Source organism: Arctopsyche grandis, chromosome 2 (genome assembly GCF_051622035.1).
Source record: "Arctopsyche grandis isolate Sample6627 chromosome 2, ASM5162203v2, whole genome shotgun sequence".
Classification (NCBI taxonomy): Eukaryota; Metazoa; Arthropoda; class Insecta; order Trichoptera; family Hydropsychidae; genus Arctopsyche; species Arctopsyche grandis.
The window spans coordinates 26,415,552-26,438,482 of record NC_135356.1 but is presented as its reverse complement, the minus strand read 5'-3'; the positions used below and the strand labels follow the sequence as shown (position 1 = coordinate 26,438,482).

Below are 22,931 nucleotides of genomic sequence, written 5' to 3'. Positions count from 1 at the left end.
AATAATTTGACCTAAATAATTATTTACTACTTCAACTATTTTATCATCTAATGAAATGCTATCAGGCATGCAATTTACATATGTATGTACATACATACATACATATGTAGATATCAAACATAAATTCACATCTTCATTGCCAAATTTACTCATACATATGTGGCATTCCATACTTTTATAGCCCGTCTTTGTGGATATAATAAAAGTGTAATCCTCATATGTACAAATGTGAAAAGTTGATCAATGGGTCAAAAACGATCAGACGGGTTGACTTTATTAAACGAGGTACGAGAGAACTTCATGAGGACGATTTCATAACAAATTTTCCAAGAGCAAATTCCAGATATACATATGTACATACATACATCCATATATGTTTCAATTCAATTAAGAAACTTTTTTTTGATTTATTATTACATACATATGTATATGTACCATATAAGACGACTTATGTATGTATGTATGTATGCATGTATATGTATGTATGTACTACCTATGTACATATGTATATACATACATACAATATATATACATATATATACAATATATATATGTATGTATATATATATATATATATATATATATATATATATATATATATATATATATATATATATATAATATAATATAATATTTGAAAATTTTGGAGCGTTTCTATCACCATACTTATGTATGTATGTAAATCTTATAAACAGCTGTCACATATCGATTAAATCTGCCAAGCAGTATAGTTTCATTCCGCAAAAAGCTTCGATATACTTTTAAAATTGACAAAATTTAATATCGCGTAGTGATAATGAGTTTCATTTAAAAATGTCTACGATAAGAAAAAAGTGTAAGCCGATAATATCACGATAGCGAAAAATTTCCAATTCAACTACCAGAACGTCAAAAGAATATTATTAAAAATCATCCAAAGCATCAAACAAAGAGAGAACATGAAATTAACTCTTTAATTCAACACGCAAACCTACGCTGAAAAGTCGAGAGCAACGACGATTAGTGATCACTGGTCACTGGTCACCGACCTAATAATTGCATGCGCTTTGCCATTCACAAACGCAGTCTTAGGTAAAACAGTCAATTTTAATGCGTCAGACTTACGAACATACGTATTAATATCGACAAATTACGTCATAAATTATGCACATACATATTGCACAATACGGAGCGGTTAAAACGCACCTATTAAAAACCTGTCGCATAAAACCTGCGAAGAGAATAACGCCATTTCTATTGTGCATTCGAGACACATGTTGTATGAATGACCATTCTAACAAACACAATTTGATGCGAAAATTGCATATATGTAATTTACATGCGTATGCATACATGTTCATATGTACGATATATGTATGTATAATATTTATTTGAAAAGTTGTTCCATAATTGGTCGAAATTGCAAATGCTGCGGGTATCAAAATTAGGCTCTGCCTCTATACATACAAATATATCTTGACCTATCGACACGGAAATTCAATTAGGCGATTACCGTGTCACTTGGGGACACATCGATTGACAACTTGGGGACACATAATGCAACGTTTGGTTCGTACGAAAATACAATTTCTATGTGCGAAATGCATCATTTGATTTTATCGAAATAGTACGGCATGTGGCGAGTCCTTCGTAAAAAATACATATGATAAATATATTTTTATATTTAAAAATTACTTTTTTAAATATATAAACATTTACAAAATTCCGAATTTCATACATAACATTTTATAATATTCTAAATTTCATCATTAAACTACTTAAATTAGTATCATAACCTAATTTTGAATGTTATTTATCATATTTATTTTAAAAAGTTTTTTATTTTCACTAACCGTAGCATCTATTTAATTTACTTTTGATAACTAGATATACACTTTATGCGAAATTATTCAAAGCAAAATAATTATCGCCATCTATGCGATTTCAATCACACGAAAAAAATTAAAACGGGAAATCGGAGGTTTTCACCAAACAGTACGAAAACGGAATAGAAAATACATGAAATTTTTATGTAAGTGAAAAACGGTTTTTGAAATTACCGAGACCACAAATTGTCAGAATTATTTTGTTTTGTGGATCGGAAATCTCTTCCCGTGATTTAAGATAATTGATTATTTTTCATCATTTATTAAAGAAAAAACTGCATTTCTCTGCAAATAATTAATTTTATAAAATCGCATAAAAAATTCCGTTATTTTGTATCAATAGAAAATTAAATGAAACTAAAATGTTTACCTTTTGAAAAAAAATTTCAAGATTATAAATTATCACGCCTAGTGCATCTCACTCGTATGCTCGCACCAGCAACCACGAAAGAAAGAGAGAGATAGAGAAATCTACAGAATAACCACTTTAAATGTATTACACCTATGTATATACGGTGTTAATAATATATTTTTTAAAAAATCCTGATAAGCATCCATATCTAGTGCATCTGCATCACACGCTCTCATCTAAAAACAAGAAAGAAAGAGAAAGAGGCAGCAATCACCACTTTCAAATAAAATGCACAATCAAGTATTACACGCTCGACCGATGAAGTATAATACATATATTAAATAAATAATACATTTTTTTTCCAAAAAAAATTAAAATGTTAGCAATACCAACTAGAATTTTGAAAAACAAAAGGTCAAAAATATAAACTTTTATTTATACAAATGTACATATATTATATAAATCCAATTTGAAAATATAAAAAATAGTGTAGACTACTAACAATTTAAAGACCAAATTTCAAAACCGAAAATCATCCGTCCTTACTACCTATGTACATACATATATTATAAACTAATCTAATGTAACGTCGCAACATATACAAAAACATGATTAAAATTGCACCAGACAAATGAAATTATTCACAATGTGCGTATGCCGAAGCCACATGTAAGCAGAAGATTACGTACATAAGTAGCATTCTAAGCGTAGTAATCGCATCGTACTTACATAATTCTAAAAGCGACACTTTTAACTTATTTAAATGTCGCATACAAATAGCCTATATACATATATGCAAGTGTATGTATTATTTAGCAAACATTGTTTTATTCATTGAATTTTATATGAGGTACAATTATTCTTTCACCTCGATATGTTAAAATTGCTGTCGAATTTATTTAAATAAATTACAGAACGATACGCGCGCTGGCATCTCGTAAATAATAAGTTTGTACCGATTCATCGAAACGATTCCGATACCGATATTTTGTGTTTTTTCTCCTCCCACAACCTTTTTTAAGATTTAGTCCATCCAAAAAAAAAAACACCATGTGCAATAACAATACTTTGTATATTTCTCATACAAGAATAAATAATTCATTACTATTTCTGTAACACGAACGAACAATTGACGATAGCCGGGGGGGAGGGGGAGAGGAATAAGAAGGGGGGAAGGGGGAGTCACACCCAGACGGAGTCATTAACTGCATAGACATTTTATTTCCGGGGCTAGGCTGCTACGCCAGGCTTTGCAGTATCAAATATTAGCCGACATCGTTCTAAATCTTTCGCGTTTATTACCCAAAAGTTAGAAAGCCTCTTGCAATAGTGCATGGATGCACGCACACACACACACACACACACACACATACACATGTGTAAGTTATTCGTGCAAATAAAACGGGAAGTTAGGATCGTGGAGAGCGAAAACGGAGAGCAGAGAGAGAGAGATATAAAGGGGGGGAGGGGAAAGAGGGAGCGCAGTAAAGGAAACTTGTAGAAACTAACCGTCGAATAATTCAGCGATTTTATGTCTAGCTCCATGTAATAAAATGAAAAAATAAAATATTCACTAGGCACGGCCCTGGAGGCCTAAGAGGGGGAGGGGTACTAGAGCAACAGCCCCCCCCCCGCACCCTCTTCCCCAGTCCTTCTCTTTTATCCGGGGTGGTTGATGAGGGTGGCAGAGGGGGGTAGATGGGGAGGAGAGATGAGGAGGTGGATACGTTGCAATAAAGCCTCCGACGTGAAAATCTGACGAGCCTCAGACGAACGCAACCGCTTCAGTTTTAATTACCCCCAAACATACATGTGTCATTTATTATTAATTATGGGATTACTTTATACAAAGCCTTTTGCATAATACACTAAAATTCTCTCTTCACGTGCACTACGTATGTTTGTATGTTATACATAAACAAATCGAATTCATATATGTACGAACATTTGAAAATGTATACATATACATATGTACATAAATTGTACATTTGTATGTAGATGTCTAACGTATACGAAATGCAGTTACGAAGAAGAATCCCACTCGAGAAGAGATGTGTCGACCGACAAGCCTGCCAAATCCCCGAATTTAATATCTGAGAATTTTTTGCTCAATTTGTCAAATGCAATTTTTGGGTCAAAAATTGATAGGCTGACAAATAAATTGCTAGACACGAGTATGCAGATAAGTCTCTCTGTCAGTAGGCAATGCACATGTGTAATTTACATCAGTATTCACATCAGAATTGGAAATCTTTTCATTCTGTTCAAACAAAAAACAATGACTTTATCGCCCGTGGACTGGAAGCGGCAGCTGATAGCCTTGTTAATCCGATTCGAAAATGATACAATTTCAATTTCAACATAAATACATTTATACATAAACATAAATACATCCATACATAAACATAAAAAACAATAGCATTTAATAATAACAGATAACGTAACACTAGTAGTTAACACCGGATACAAATAAATAGATATAAAAATCACCGAAAAACATATTTTACGAGGTCCATAGATGCAGCTATTTATTGGTCAATTTGTCGTAGCGACAAACGAGAAACAGGACCGGTCCGAAGGGGCTGGACACCCGCATGCAAGGGTGTTTGCACCACCTCCCCCTCCACCTTCCTAATTTTTCTAAATAATTTCGTACAAAAAATTTAAATTACACGGTGAATTTAATTTTTGAAAAAAAAATTACAAGAGTCGAAAAATTAAACTTACCATATTGAAGCAAAATAAAAAAAATATCAAAATCCTAGGAAACATTTCAGGATAATTCATTGTTCACAACGAGAAGGCAAAGACGATTCAGGAGTCTTCAAAATACAAGTGAGAAATGTTCGAGTCCGAACACTACATGATTTGATTGATTCATATTATTATTATCTATGTATGTATTATACATACAAACATTTGTCATAACATTGATCATAAAAAATTCGACATTCATTTGTTTATTTTTGCATACGCGATATTGAGCGAGTAATTATTTTATAGATATTATTTGATGCTTTAGATCTCTCTTTATTTTATCACACCACACGACGGACGGATGGCGAATATGGGTAACGGACGCGATCCAGACGATTTGAAATCAGATCGAAATTGTGTTCAAAAATCAAAACAATCATATCCGCCTACTCCCATCCGCAATTTTCTATGATAAAATGCATATGTACAAATACATTTCGATGGTTCGGTGATTATTTCACACAAAGCAATCTCGCCTACGTCACTAAAATCTCGACCACGGACTATCTAGCACTCGAAAATTCCATTCATCGAGAGGTACAAAGCGGACTATCATACTAACGAGAATTCGAGTACCAGATTTTCCATATCCGCGATTTTCGTAGCAAAATTGTCGAGTGCGCGATTACAATGTGCGAAATAATCAGTTTACCCATATCGATACATCTTTGCCACAGAGGTTCACAACGCTTTCGGAGGGGGCGGCACCTTTAGAAGCCGGCAGACCTTTAAAGATGCCTTTTTAAAGGTTTTATGTTTTGACAAGTTTCTCCGTCGAATGACAAAAAACAGCGACTCGAACTTCTTCAGAATCGTAATCGCCCCGATTGTACTTTTGGAGTATTATATTTATAAAGATTCTGCGAGTCAATCAGGAAAACAAACAATCGGGATCGGCTTTATAATCCTTGTGATGACGGCCCCCCCCCGCGTGCATTGCACTTTTTGCACGTTAGTGAATAAATAAATTAGTAAGTGCGTACTTTCAGATCATTCAAACAAGTAAAATGGACAAACAATGGACCAGGCGGTTTACTTTTATTAAAATTCAATTTAATTTTAATTTGTATATCAACCGCAGTCTTGTATTGTTATTGTTCTTCCTCCTTCCTTGGAAAAAAAGTCAAACTGTAAACCATAGTTTTTTTTAATATTTATTTATGGTTATTTTGGATAAAAATATGTTCTTATGGGTCTACGTGACGAGACAGAATGTTAAATTACAGAAAACACAAATATCGGAAGGCAAAGATCGAAAATCGAAAAATCTTAAGTCGAAAGATCAAAAAAATGGTGCATCGTATACTCACTTAATTTGCGCAAGCAGGATACAACAGGAACAAGAGGAAAATGCTTTTCCTCCCGTATTCTGCGCGCGCACATTAATACGGGAGGAAAAGACTGTTCCTCTTGTTCCTGTTGTATCCTGCTCGAACAAATTAAGTAAGTATGTACCGTTTACCATGCACCACTTTTTTTTTTAATCTTTCGATTTTCAATCTTTGCCTTCCGATATTTGCGTTTTCTGTAATCTAACATTCTGTCTCGTCACGGAGACCGGTTCATATGATATCTATGAATGGAAATTTAAAACCAAATCTTTTAAATATTTTTTTTGTATGAAATTTGGAAGATTTAAAAACACACGGTGTATCGACAGCTTTTGAATGAAGTTTTATTAAAAACACAGCGTATGCATTTACGGGCCCGTAGTGAGCTAATATTGCATTTAACAAAATAATTACGTCGGACACAAGTTGAGCGATTTAACGACCCTACGAAGGACAAATTGGCCGAAAGATCACCGCTTAAACACACATATGTACACATAAGTCCGTACGTAATATCACCCTTCAAATTTGGTTTATATCAACAAAAAATATTAAAACATTACTCAATAACGGAACGAACATATTTTTTTCCCTTACAAATCATACGAAATCACAATCGTCGCCGTGTTTTTATAATATCGCACAAAACGTGTGAATTAACACATTGGCGACGGCCGCCTAGAGGGCGACAAAACACGCACGTAACTTACATACATACAATGTAAAACGAACACGGAGAGAAAGAGCTCATAATTCGCGGTCGAATTTAGCAATCGGTCCGCGATGAAAAGGTTAACGTCGACCGTGCAATTAGGCGATCTGATACGTCGCCCCGACAACATTAATCCCTAATTAAAACATGCACGAAATTTTCGCGCTCGCCCCGTGCGTTACGCGAGTCGGGGGTGAGGGGGGGGGGGGGTAGGGGGCGAAACGATAACTAGCCAATAAAAACCGGACGAAAGGTGTTATTAAAACGCGACAAAGCAAATGCGACACGAAATATTGATGCCGATGTCGAAATTGAAAATGCGCGAGTGTGATATTGTGATTAATCACGAATCGCCCACTGTCTAATTGGAAGAACGCTTGCCGCACGATAAGGGTTGTGAAATCGTCGTATTTTTATGAAAAATAAAAACCAGTAACCTCCCATTTACATACATAAATGTGTTCGTTATTGTTTCTCCATACTCTTACTAAATCATAATATGTACATGCAAATGTATGCATCTACTAATTAAAATTGACTTGTCAAACTGCTATGTACTGACCAGTGGCGTGCGGTGAAATTGTCCCTGTTTTTGTCGCATAGCCTTACTTGTGTTTTTGTCGCACAGCCTTACTACGTGTGTGCAAGCAGGACAAAAAAGAATGCGGTATGACGTCACAGCATCCTCTTGTATCCTACTCGCGCAAATCTAAATAAAGTTGTGCGATAGAGACAGAGAAATTTCCACCGCAACCCACTGGTACTTACGTACCTACGAATATATCACATTTGATTTGCAGATATAGTCTAATATGGGATACGTCACAGTCCAATATGGTATACGTTTCAAATCAAATAAATACAATAGTTCCAATTACATTTGAACGTAATTAGAACTATTGTATTGTACATAAATTAAACGATCGTTAAACGAAGTTTGCAAAACTTCCAGAGTGCAAATTTTCAGATTAATAATAATACTGAGATGAACAACAAAGAGCAAGGACGTAGATACGGGCAAGTAAGACAGCCCCGGGGGCGAATCATTTTGAGGGGAGGTAAACCAAAAACGGAAAAAATATCAAAAATAATTGTAATTGTGAAATAAATAATTATATTTTATTGCAAATAATTCACCATTCCAGAATGGACCGTATATCTTTATCTGATCCAAATAATTACATTCATAAAAATATATGATATAATATGTATTTTAAAATATCCATATTTAATATCATAATCATGATTTATTTTTTCATTTATATGGCACTTTTAGAAAGAGCGGCATTTTGAACTTCGTCTAAGGGCGGCAGTCTCGGGACGCCACTGACAAAGAGTGTACTACATCGAAAGGGGGTCTTGAGGTAATTTGGTGAGTTAATAATTAAGTTCTGTACCCATTATGTATATGTACACAACATATATGGTGATATTTACAACCCAACTATATTGGAAGAAATGAAATTTTGGGTTCCATCTCGCCTCATTGATTATCGATTGCGTCCATTGTTCCAAAAAATTAAAGCAAGGACTAATGTTCTTGCTTTTTCACCAATCGCTCGAGTCTTACGGTGCTTGAATTTGGTCAGCAATCACATTGATATTTTCAATATTTCACCGGATAATCTATCCGTATTTTTACTTTTAATTCAATTTAAACTATTTATATATGTGTTTTTTTTTTTGTTTATTATTTTCAATTTGTAATTTTTCATTATTTTTTTTAATTTTTGATTTTTCAATTTATTAATTCTTAATTTTTCAATTTTTAATTTTTATGTACAATTTTTTAAATGTTTTATTTTATTTGTTTTTCTATTATTGATGTTTTATTTTTTCTTATGTATTTGATCTTTTATGTATTGTCTGGCAACAGTGTCATATTGGGGTGACCTGTAAAGACTCTGTGGTATACTTGTATATTAAAATAAATAAATAAATAAAAATATACATACATATGTATGTATTTAAAAAAAATGAAATAATAAAAATAAAAAAAAATAAATAAATAAAAAAAAATATATATATCTACATATATATATACCAGGAAGGCCTAACATTTAAGCCCCAATTAAACAATTGCCAGGAATACTGATCAATTAAACAATTGATCAGTTTTACAGAGCATCATAGATACATCTACATATGTATGTAGTACAAACATATGTACGTAGTAAATGTAACAAACATTTTTGCAGTATTTATTTATAAACCAGCAAATTCGAGATGCTGAAAGCTGATGGAATATTTCAATAAATAGGACGAGGCAATTTTTGGACCTGTTTTTTGCATATTTTTTGTAATTGCTTCAATGAAATCATGGAAACCGACAAACTCTGATAAGAAATGATCGACCTGAAGTCACATTTCCAAGGTTCAGCCAGCAGCACCGGGCCAGGGATTCAACCTGTGACCACTCAGTTGAAAGCATTACACGCGTAAACCACTGATCGATGCTGCTAATGAATGTAAATAAGCAAAAGAAATAGCGTATGCAACTTTTTACTTTGGTTACAACGTGTAATTATACTATATTAAGTACCAAACCTGCCAATAATTATAACCGTGCCCAATTTCGATTTCATTTACTAACAACCTAAGATCGTGAATCCCCATAGTGGCCTGATAAAAGAAATTATGAATAGACCTAGCCCTGAAAGTGATTCAACTCTCGATCCGTAAGAACTCCTGTAAAGTGTTATACTTAAGGGCAATATACATATGTATGTATGTGCACAACTTCTTGAAAAACGTTGAAAGTGGGCGCAAAAGAGTTTCAAAAGGGTCCAGTGACGTGCAGTGCATACATGAAGTAGACACAGCGCATGCCCTAGTGACTAGGGTGCTAAAACGTCAAGATTTTTACATATATACATACATATATAGGTATGTACGCGTGGTAACAATAGGTGAAGTTTTTTCTTAATATCGATATCGTTTATTGATGTTCATAATTGACCAGGAAAGCGCATTGGGGTTTACCTTTTAGGCATTCTTAGTTAACAATCAGCAAATTCATACATAAATACTTCAATTTGCGAGAGAGAGGGGTAGGGGGGGGCACCGATTATGGGAACCGTTACAACATTTAAGTTAAAAAAATGTAAAAAGTAAGTAAAATTTAAAATGTTTAAATTAAACTAAAAATGAAAAAACATCTGAAAATAAATACACACATAGGTACAATCAAAGTTTTAATAGTTACTGATTCCAGTTTTTATGTACGATATAAATTTGCATAGTTACAGTTTATAATTTTACTTTATAATGTACTTCTTCTTGCACGTGCACGTGCAACAAGTGCAACAATGCACATATGTTACCAAAAAAACTCCATTGTCATCTAAAAACGGAATACTTTTCCGTTTCTAATTATCTAGTATAATATGGGATACACCGTTATCGATCACTGTCAAGCGTCGTCCGAGGGTCGACGAATTGGTATATATATATTACCGTCAAGTTAGTATAAACAATTCTATAGAATTTCAACGAGACCGCTCCGATCCCGCACGATCCCGCAAGATCCGGCGTATCATACCGGGTATGACAATATTTTATGTGTGTGTTTAAAACTATCTAAAAAAAAATATCCCGCGTACAGCATACCGCTCCCTCGCTGTGTGATCGCGCCCTTATCGCTGCTGGTAAAATCAATTTTTAAATTCCGGCACGGATTTGAACCCAAGTCTAATCTAAGACGTACGTACATATTTACGTCGGTCAAGTTTGAATCCCCAGGTATAATATGAAATTAAATTTGTTAGTTTGTGTTTCTCAACCCCCCCCCCCTCACCCATCCCCGGGTGCAGCGCGTTTCAAAAATCGCCGCACTCCACTGACGCATACAAACAAGTTAGCAACGGGCGATATACATATGTATGTATGTACATACATACATACATACATATATGTAAAGGAAGAGAGAAAGAGAGAGAGAGCGCGTGCACGTGTTTACTTTAATTTCGTTATCGTCTATTTAATTTAATGATATTAAGGAATATCGTACGTCCCGGGAAGGCTTAATTTAAAATTTGATGGCGCGCCGGCGGGAATGTGTGTATAATATGTACGTACGTACGTGTACATGAACACGTAGGGAGCGCGCATGCATATTGATGTGCGCGCGCCCCCACGGGGTAAGGGTTAACGGGCACGGGGAAGCGGGCCATACACCCTGAGAGCGACTGCGTTAGTTGTGTTTGAATTATGTATTAACCCTTTAAAATCGTCCAACGTTGAACGCTACGTGCGCCCGGCTTCTACAATTAATATTTCACTCGGCGCATTTGACTTGATGCGATGCTGTTCCGCTCTACCGCCACATACATACATATGTACATGCATACATACATGCATGCATTCGTAAGTATATCCTCGCAAAAAAAAAATAAGCATACGTGTGTACGTTTTATCCGAACGTCACGGATAATACCGTATCATTTTGTTCCTCGATCGGGGAATTCCACAGGGATCTCCGAAGGGTCGTACATACTGGTCCCCGGGTATGATATGCGAATAAATGAAAAGTAAAATAAAAATGAAGCAGAATACTCTTACCGATGCATAGACCCAACGCTCTTGTCGAATTAAAGGACATACACACATACGAACTTGCTATAATACTACGCGACAAAACCCTGCAGGGATTCTATTGTACGCATGTGTGCACTGTCCACCGAGCTCATGCACATAGAGACTTGCTGACTAGAATCCCTGCTGGGCTTGGGTCGCATGGTGTAAGTATGTAGACTGCGGATAGAGAGCGTGCTTTTTCGATGGAATCGGGGCGGTTTGGCTCTATTTACAAAGCTAGAGTGAAAAAAAAAAAAGGTTCAGCAAACATTTAACATAGCATTTACAACAATTGAACTCCGCACTCTAGGTGTAAGACGTTCAACTATATGTTTGCGCCTGTACTCTCTTGCATCATTATTTTATGTCAAATGTTCACTTGGAGAAAAAAATTTGAAATGGACCCACCGTCATGAAAGGACAACAGCATACACTATGCGACGAAAACAGTGTCACGACAAAACGGCGAACGACACAACGGTTCGACTAAATTCATATGTTCAAAAACGAATTTTTAACGAAAAAAAATGTACAAGAATTCAATCAAACGTGAGATTGCGAAGATCTACATATACACGTCTTTTGACATATTAATAAATAAATATTAGATAAGCCAATCCAATCGAAATTTAATCGTAAATAACAAACTTAATCATAAGAACTTTCGAATTTTTCGTACTAACAAGAAAATAATGATTATAAACCTGTTGTATTACACACCTGATCTATGCCAGACTCATGCCCTCACCCCCCTAGGGTACATTCGGTAATATATTATTGCGTAGGGGTGGGTGGAGGATCCAAGTAAAAGGCCAAAGTCGTGTCACAGCATTTATTGGTGATTAAGGAGATACACACACTGGCAGTGCTCCGTCCAAAATGTCTTGATGTCGCCTAAGTACCGCCTTATAAGGGTAGGTCTCTCAGGGCATCTTTAACGTCCGATTTGTTTACCTATTGTTATGGTCACGTACTAGATGTGCCACGCAAGTGTCCCACGCTATCGCTATGGATTCTGAGAACTCTACCAGACTGCGACCGAGTTACTGCTACCCCCGCCAAGTGCATTCGGGGGAGATAATCCTCGAAACCAATTATAACGGTGACACAGTCTCTGGGATGCTACTCGGCCTAATCCGAGTGTAAGTAAAAATATTTTCCTTATATTGACATAAGTTTGACAGTGATCGATAACGGCGATTCCTATATTTAAAGAAATGCATGAGAAACTTACCGATATAATAAAATCGTACGAGTTAACAATAACATAAAGCACACCAATTCACAACTAGTGTCTAAGCATGAGGTGCCGTACGATAATGTGTGTCTACGCCTTAACCATTCACGATGTCGTATTTTAAAGCAGATTTGAAATGTGTTCATTGTAACTAGATTTACTACATACATACATATTATATTTATATACTTAATACTATATTTATGGCTATTTTATGGCTAGTTCTGAAGTATTAGCTCCATTTATAAGTTAACCATATATAAGGCCTGCGCAAACTGCGGCCCGCCGAGTATTTTGGTGTGGCCAGCGAGCGAAATTAAAAAAAAAAGTTTTTTTCTGATCTAAAAAAATTTTGTCGATTTGTTAAATGTTTTATTATTTCTGACATAATATACAATTCGAATTTGGGCCAAATTACATAGAACTTTAATGAGCAATTATCATCAATATTATAATCGATCACATGGTACTCAATAGCTCTTGACGATAGTAATGACCGAAAAGATACCGCACACTTATTAATTTTCATACACGTATGTAACTCTAAATTTGAAATTATTGAAGAGCTTTTGTCATTGGAATCACTTAATAATCAAACAACAGGAGCTGATATTATTGAAAAAATTGTTAATTGCTTAAAAAAATATAATTTACAATGGAACAAATTGGTAAGCATAACAACTGACGGAGCACAAAGTTTGACCATTAAAGAAAATCCAGGATAAAATTTGCGAAAATTGTCCTGATTACATTTTAATTATAATTCATTGTATTATACATTAACAAGTATTGTACAAAAATGTGTTAAAAGATGAACATGTGACATCTTATATTATTAAACTTGTAAATTTAATACGATCGAGTGGCTTGAACCACAGACAATTCATTGCTTTTCTTCAAGATATTGAATCTGAGTTCACAGATATTATTTATCATAATAATATTCGATGGCTTAGCCTAGGAAAAATACTTCGGCGAGTATGGGATACAAAAGAAGAAATCGTTCTATTTTTAAAAATGAAAAATATTATCGACTTTTCCGAATTAACTGATGGCTGTGTGTGTGATGATGACGAATTAAATGACTGGCTGTGTGATTTTGAATTTACTTTGGACATCGTGACACATTTAAATATTTTCATCACAGTCTTCCAAGGGGAAAATTTATATGTCCATGATATGGTAAAAAGTTTGAATGGATTTAAATTAAAACTACGACTGTTTCATCACCATTCATTTATTAAACGGGTAGACCACTTTTCAACCATGAAATTGCTGAAGATACCAGAAAATAAATTAGTAGAATATGGTGAAATTATCAACGATTTACATAAGTGGTGAGTTTCCATAAAGATTTGGCGACTTCCGAAAAATTTAGATAGGCTTGGCAATTACACGAGATCAATTGCAATATATATTGATAGCGTATCGACGGAGATATAAATCAAGATTATATATTCACAGTGAGATGCTGATTTAAGGGAATGAAACCGTTATGAAGAAATTTGAAAAATTTTGAAAAAAACAGACATTACTAACAAACTAACCAGTAGATTCTATGACAGAATCACTAATAACTAGAGGTAGGATAGTCACAGTGCTATCCATTGTTCGGCAAACCTTTAACAATGCATTTACAACCTTTGAACAATACACGGCCCCCTCAGGCTCCGGTGACTACTAATAACCATACTAACACACTTGTGAAGAGTCTCGGTGATTACAACAAAATGTCTATACCCTTCAAGTATAAACACAGATTACCTAAACACAATCTGCTTTAGGTCATCGACTTTAGAGAGTCTTTAATTAATATTATGTATTAGATGTATTATGAACATTTATAAGGATTGTAAATAGGTTTTTGAGCTCTTTTTCCTATTATGCTTTAGATTAACATTAGAATAATATAATAATGTGATTACTAACCAAATTAAATTAAATTTTAAAATAGAAAATGATCAGTAGATCAGTAGCTATTAGAATAGATATAAAATGTATTGTGAACATAATTTCATAATAATAAAAAGCATTTAAAAATCAAAAAAAAAAATTTGATTTTTTTGATCATGAATATCAATAAAAATTCTTTATAATCAAGCATAAAAGATGAAAATTTAAAATCATTTTTAAGAATTTCAACTACAAAATTTTCTCCTGAAATTAAATAACTGTTAAAGATATAAAACAGTTTCATTCGTCAAATTAAATTATTTTTTTATATGAAATTTAAAAAAAAAATATGTTTTAATTCCTTTCACGATAATAAATAATGTATATCTAAAATAGTATTTTACTTGCGGCCCGCCGCTCATTTTTAATTTCTAATGTGGCCCTTCATCCAAAAAGTTTGCCCAGGCCCGAGTTAACTAATAAGTAGTCACCGGACCTAGAAGGTGCTGCGTATTGTTCAAAGGTTGTAAATGCATTGTTAAAGGTTTGCCGAACCTTTTTTACAAAGGATTTACAACAATGGAACAATGGATAGCACTGTGACTATCCTACCTCTACTAATAAGGTTCACTTACCAATAATTTCTTGGGGCCAATAGACAAATTTCTGCAGATTTTTTTAAGAGCTTCGTTTAATTAGAATTCAACACACTATTATGACTAGAGGTAGGACCGGAAGCATGCCATTTATTGTTAATTGTTCGCCGTTCTTTGTTTATTTTTATGATGAACCTTTTTTTTACTCTCTAGCTTTGTAAATAGACCGAAAACACGCTTCCGGTCCTACCTCTAGTTATGACTAGATATAGGCGCTTGAGTTCCCGCCATACAATAGACCTCTCCAATTTCCGAGAAAGCGGAGAACAAAAAAAAATGGTTGTCAATAGAAATTGACAATAATGAATATTTTTTTAGCCGTCACGCAACCTGACCACCGTCCCTTAATTATGACATGAGGGCTCTTAAAAAAAATGATACTACTGAAATCACAACAATTAGCCGTTTTTCATTATGTTATCTCTGTGAGACGAAAGTAATTGTCAATTAGCATCGAAACCCTTCGTCTCGATCTTTAGAGATTGTAAGTGGAATATACATATGTATGTATGTATAAGTACATGCATACATACTACGAATGGCCAAATTTGCATGCAATTCACTGCCGAAATCGATGACAATCAAATATTCAGTCTATCAACACAATACATGTGTGTTGAAAGGTGTACCTCTCGGTGATTTTGAAATTGATTTTTTTTCTCGCTGGCGTTATTCTTAAAATAGGTTTCTTCAGTTAGATTTTTTTTGCGCATTTATTTAATTTTTGCATAAATTTATACAGTACACACATATGTACATAGCGAAGCTCATCGTATGTATGTACATATTAAGGCTTCCAATCCCGGGATCCCGGTGTTTTCTGGTACCGTGAATCCCGGTGCTGAAACTAGTCTGAATACCGGGATTACGGTGCTGGCAGAAATTTCTTCAAAAATATTATTTTTACAAAAATAATATGGAAAAAACATAAAACAACATTATATAGTGAACAATAGTTGGATGAGCAATGACAGTCGTAGTCCATTTGTTTGCTCTAACTCGTTTCGACGCCGGCTTGCCGTTTCCATGAAATGGCCCTGTATTGTGTCGCAGATATTGTGCCCAACCGCAATGATATTGTCTGATTGTCTGATTCGAACTCAGAATCGATCACTGATCACCTTTTCATGATTTAGAAAACTTTGTATTGTGTGTCAGTGTATTTTGGGGATTTTTTGAACACCGTTCGTCCAATCGAACTGAAACTTAGGTATAAATCGGTTACTAAAATTCTTATCGATACGACGTAATTTTTTTCAAATTTTCAAGTTAAGTGGAAATGGTACCTCCCTTTATAGGTGTTCTCTTATTTTTAGTTTTTGAATTCAATTATCTGCCAAACCGCTAATCAAATAGGACAGATTTTTTTTACTTGTAATAGAAATTATTAATATTATACCCTAAAAATTTTTAAATATTTTTTCCTAAAACAAAAGTATTACTTTTCAGTATTAAGATTCAAGGTTTTTTATGTTTTTCTCAAAAATCAAAAGTAGAACTTTTGTCTTGTGCAAGTTTCCCTACATTTGTGTTCAATTTGTATCGAAAATGCTCATAGCTGGTATGTGTGAACGTGTATGTACATACATATGTACATATGTTTGATTATCGAATTTTGTTTTTTATCCTTCTTATATTCATCAAATACATAGATAAAGTCGTGGGTTGGTCACATCCGATTTTTTTTAATAAAGTCAAAGTATGTAATTGCAATTTTTATTTTAGGTGGATTGTTTCGATAAATAATTACTAGACGGTACAATCTATCACGGCGGATTCAAATTTTATTTAATTTAATTTATTTATTGTGTTTTATTTAATCTTAGAAATCTATGGATTCGAACCGAAAATTTAAAGAATGTAGCCAAACTCTCAAAATAAGAACGCCAATATGGGAGTATTTTTTGCGTGAAACATCGGAATAGTTTTCAAAATGCAACTGAACGTTTTTGAAATATGAAAACATGCAATTGAACTTTTTTTTCTTATACATTTAATCCCGGTGCTAGCACCGGGATCCCGGAATCGGAAATCCCAACACCGCAATCCCCGGTGCTGAAGTAACCTTCCGGGATTGGAAGCACTAGTACATACATATACTACATATGTAGGGGAGCGATTGTATTGAGAGGATACTTGAAAAGAGTTGACTGATCATTTATTTCTTCATAACAATCGAGACCTCGCTATAGCCGCGTTTGTATTGAAAGTGCAACCGTTGTTAAAATCTTAAATTCACCTATTTCAATAATATACATATATGTAAGTACTAGTATTACGGACGCAAAACACACACATGGATATACCCAAACAAACATAAACATGGATGTACATATGTACATACATATTTACGAATGTACTGTGTAGGATTATAATGTACAATAGATGCAATTCATAGAACGCAGATGCAATATGTAGGTTAACTAAACTAACGAATGCCACATCTAACACATCTGAATTACACACCTATGTGATTTGTATTGAATATACAGTTATAATTAGAGGTAGGATAGTCACAGTGCTATCCATTGTTCGACAAACCTTTAACAATGCATTTACAACCTTTGAACAATACACGGCCCCCTCAGGCTCCGGTGACTAGTTATAATATAATAATCCTTTGTAAAAAGGTTTGCCGAACCTTTTTACAAAGGATTTACAACAATGGAACAATGGATAGCACTGTGACTATCCGGTGTCTAGTTATAACATACTGCTGAACCCAATATCTGTGATGTGTAAAGGTATACAAGCAAACTAACCTGAAATACGATGCTTCATCTGGTAACATGCGATTATAACGACGAGAATATTCAGTAGAGCGACAGCATGTGGCTTATTTTGGAGCAGTCAGGACAGGACGCCAATTGCCTTTTCTGAAGCATATATCTACATACATACATACATACATACGTTATTATAATGAAAAGGCAAATATAAATTATTGTAATTAATCGAAATACAAATTGACATTGCCTACATCAAATTTTTAAGTAAAAATATCAGATTCGAGTGAATACTTTTTTTTAGAATTCAATTAAAATAATTAATCAAAAACATCTATTTTTACCCGATCACAAGGCGGCCGCGTGTTCGCAGTGGCAATTTTTGATTCAACACGTTGGCAGCCACTCTGAAAAATAAATACGTACAAATACAATACACAAACCGAAGGCAGAATGTCCAAATATAGAAAATAATCAAAAATAATAATACAGTGAGCAAAAATAAGCTATACAGATTTTACATATAAATGTAATTTACTTATTATTTTAATTATCTGTATACATGTATGAATAATACCATCATCATCAATTATTTATATAATATAACAATTATTAAATCTGTATATAAGCCGGTATAATTAAAAGTGGCAAAAGTCCAATTCCACTTTTCTTCATTTCGAGAAATTAAATAGTGTTTTGCATTTAACAATATTTTAAAATAACGGTGGCCTTTATTCTGCTTTTCCGAGATTCTGGACATATCGAATTAAAATAAGTGATAACAATTTGTGAATTAAGTCAAACAGAAATAGTGTTTTTGGAACTGAAAATTAAACATTCAAATATAACGACTCATGTGTATGTAAATGCAAAGTTTAATTACGAACATATACATATGTACATATGTATATTATACATACATAATTACATATACAGTACAGGCGCAAACATATAGTTGAACATCTTACACCTAGAGTGCGGAGTTCAATTGTTATAAATGCTTTGTTAAAGGTTCGCCGAACCTAGAAAAAGCACGCTCTCTACCCGCAGTCTACTCATAACCAGACTTCGACGGCCGTATGCTCATACCGATTTACTAAAAAAAGTGATTCACTATTGTCCTACAAAGCAGGAGAGTAAAAAAAGGTTAAAGGTTAAACAATAGTGAACCATCTTTTGTGCTGAAAAGAATCCTGGCCGCCGATCCCTACTCATAACTAAAGCCCGGACCCTGAGGCGGCTGTATATTGTTCAAATGTTGTAAATGCATTGTTAAAGGTTTGCCGAACCTTTTTTACAAAGGATTTACAACAATTGAACAATAAACGGCACGCTTCCGGTCCTACCTTTACTCATAACTAAGCTTCAGCGAGACCCCTTATTTTTGCTCTCGAGCTTTGTAGTTTGCCCTCTTTCCTGGAAAATAGTTCCAAAACTCCCATTTTTTATTCCTACAGCACACTCCACCGCCGAAGACTACTCATAACTAAAGAGCGGATAGGAAGCGTGCTTTTTCCAGGAATCAGGGCGTTTTGGGTCTATTTACAAAGCTAGAGTGCAAAAAAAAGGTTCTTCATAAAATCAAAGCACAGCGAACAATTAACAATGAACGGCACGCTTCCTATCCGCCCTTTACTCATAACTATCAGCGTAAATGTGACAGATTCATATTTACAATTACTTAATTCTCAATTGGCGGGGGAAATTAAGTTCAATTATCCACATATTTTCAAAACTGACGCATATAATTCAGGAACAATCACTGTTGTCTAAATTTATAAGGATAAATCTCACCGGCAAATGTATATATACATATATATGTACATATGTACATAAATCATCACATCATCATCATCATCATCATTTACAGCTAATCACCATCCACTGCTGGTTGAAGGCCTTTCCAATACGCATCCACTCGTCTCTATTTTGCGCAACTCATCCATCTTATCCCACACATTTTCCTAATTTCATCTACCCACTTTCTTTGCGGTCTTCCTTTTACCCTTTTTTATTTTTTCGGGTACCATTCTAGCACTTATTTTGTCAGCCTTTCGTCCATTCTTCTACCAACGTGACCCACCCATTGCCATTTAAATCTCTCACTCAATCCACTACATACGTTAAATAAATAAATATATGTATATCCACTAGCCTTGTCATACTTCTCACCCATATACGTACACACATATGTACATATAAATATAAATATACTAATTTTTATAATCAAGTTTTATTACGATACTTTCAAAGTATTGTCAATACTCAGACTTTCAATCAAGGATCAGAGTCTTGGCCATGTGATTATTTTTGACGAATTTATAAATTTTGGAAGTAGCAATATCATTAATAAATAACAAAAACACGGTTCGTCTAGGCTTACGAGAACGTGTTAAATAATCACATTGGTGAAAAGCCAAAAAATCACAAATCATTCTGAATACAATCAACCGTTATTAATGTTCAGCTATCACGCTCATCACCAACCCCGAATTCACCCCCCCCCCCCCCCCTCCCCATCGTACTAATTAATAAAACAAAATCAAAAGGCAGTTTCGAAATCAAAGTACCGTAAAAATGTGCGTATTTATTATATAAGAACATAAATCAAAAAAGACGTCGACAGGAAAAAAACGATCAGTCCCAACCGCGCCCGTCTCGTCCTTTTCGGACGTTTCCACAGCTGGCAGGTTTATGCACTAAATCAATGTGGTTATTCGCTAAACTAAATGAGTTACCCTTTCCGGTCACAAGGCCAATTTAATGAATCGCCACTGAAAGTCTTATTTTTTATTTTATTTTATTTTCTTAGTTTACCTTTTTTGTAAAATACATATGTAAATGGGTCTACCTCACGGCACCGAAAGTGAAAAGGTCGAAAAAGCGAATATCGGAAGGCAAAGATCGAAAATCGAAATATTAAGTCGAAAGATCAAAAAAAAGGGTGCATGGTAAACGGTACTATGTATGTATATCAGTGGCATGCGGTGAAATTATCTCTTTTTGTCATACAGCCTTGTTTAATGTGCGCGCGCAGGATACGGGAGGAAAAGCCTGTTCCTCTTGTTCTTGTTTTATCCTGCTCGCGCAAATTAAATGAGGATGTACGACGGGGAGAGAGAGAGAGTTTTGCCGCACGCCACTGATAGATATATACTAACCGTTTTACATATGTAAACATAGTAAACGAACATCTTCGACTTTTTCACTGTCGACTTTTTTACGGTCACCTGCTTGTAAAATATGTTTTTTTAAGAAATTGACAATGTTGCCCCGATCTCTAACTTAAGTCTAGTAATAACGTTTTAATATACATATGTATCTATCATTCCATGTACAAACTAGCAGTCGTTCCATTGTCAAAGCCCAGACAGAGCGTGCACAATTTTTTCGTGGTTGTGAGGAATGGGCCTATGTAAATACGATATAATTGAATGGAATTACTTCTACTATAAAGTTTCGATGAGTACTAATGGATGGCACAGGTGAGTGCGTGCAAATTACCGACAAATATCATCAAAATAGACGAGGCGATTTCCAAAAATATGTATATATATGAAAAACGGACGTTTCAAACATATTCGAATACAGGGAATGTAAACATAACCCATCAGAGTGCATCGAGTGTGCGGTTTTACGTTTGGTAAACATCAATGATGGCAAATTCGCATCAGTCCCCCTGTCGAAATTTTATCGATACATACGCGCTTCGGAACTCATCACAATAAATTTTGCCGTTGCAATTTAAGAGGTTATTTGGATGTTTAACAAAGCATAAAATGCAGGGGGAAGTATCTAGCCCCCACCCCTCCTTCACTCCTGCGATGATTCTGGTAGACGTTGGGTTGTATTGAAACTACCCTTCCGTATTGAATGATGAATTCGAAATCAATATGTCGTACTAGAATTTTCACACGAGTCGACAGGCAAGCGTGTAATAATTGAATTTCGATTGAATCGAATTTAAAATTTTCAACAAAATTTACGACGTACGACATAACAATTTACAGTATCTATGATATTGTATTAATGATATAAATTATAGATACCTCAAATAGCGCAGATCAGCTATGTATCAAATCAAAGAAAATAAAATGTCGGTTTGAAAAAAAAACAAAATAACAGCGCTGAAAATTGTTTGAATTTTATTTTGAAATTAATCACGACTATACTGACATTACATTCGAAACAGTTTATTCGTGATCTTAGCTGTGATTTTTAACACTGATATAATCACGACATACACAATAGAAATTAATATAAACATCTATTCTCGTTAATGCTTCTAGAAATGTACTTTCTATTGAATTGCATGTTTCGTTCTCATTTAAAAACATTATAACTATGTATGTAATTACTAAATGATCACATTTACATACTTGAGTATATACATACATATGAGTGGCGTGCCACCATTGGACTAGAAGGTCTTAGATAATCCCCTAAAATCTTTTACCTCTAATTTAAAAATATCAACAATTCAATTACAATGAATTTAAATCGATGTCCATATTGATATTGTTCCTCCGCGTCGTTTGCTTGCACAGACTTTTAATTTCTGTTCCCTCCGCGATAATGGCTACTGATCTACTAATCATTTTCTATTTTACAATCTTTTTGTGTTAATAATTATATTATTCCATTATTTTAATGTGAATGTACAGAATAATAGGAAAAAGAGCTCAAAAACCTATGTATTTACAATTCTTGGAGTGCATGGAAACAAATAACGAGGCCTTGGAATATTGCATTATTGATCGATTACTCAACAAATCATTCAGAAGATTAAGTTTTGAAGACAATTAATATGTTAATGAGAAAGTTAGA

The 22,931-nt window shown here is 34.3% G+C and overlaps 1 protein-coding gene across 5 annotated transcripts in view; it reads right to left on the bottom strand.

The window, feature by feature from the left end:
- LOC143921745 (protein bric-a-brac 1-like) overlaps positions 1–22,931 on the bottom strand; it is a 429,231-nt gene that overhangs the window by 384,552 nt on the left and 21,748 nt on the right. For all 5 annotated transcript variants that reach the window (XM_077445130.1, XM_077445162.1, XM_077445173.1 and 2 more), the window contains exons 3-4: positions 18,449–18,511; positions 18,141–18,267 (exon numbers count right to left, since the gene is read on the bottom strand). In XM_077445130.1, coding sequence (XP_077301256.1) covers positions 18,141–18,159 — 19 coding nt within the window. In that variant the 5' untranslated portion in view covers positions 18,160–18,267; positions 18,449–18,511. The remainder of the gene's footprint in view (positions 1–18,140; positions 18,268–18,448; positions 18,512–22,931) is intronic.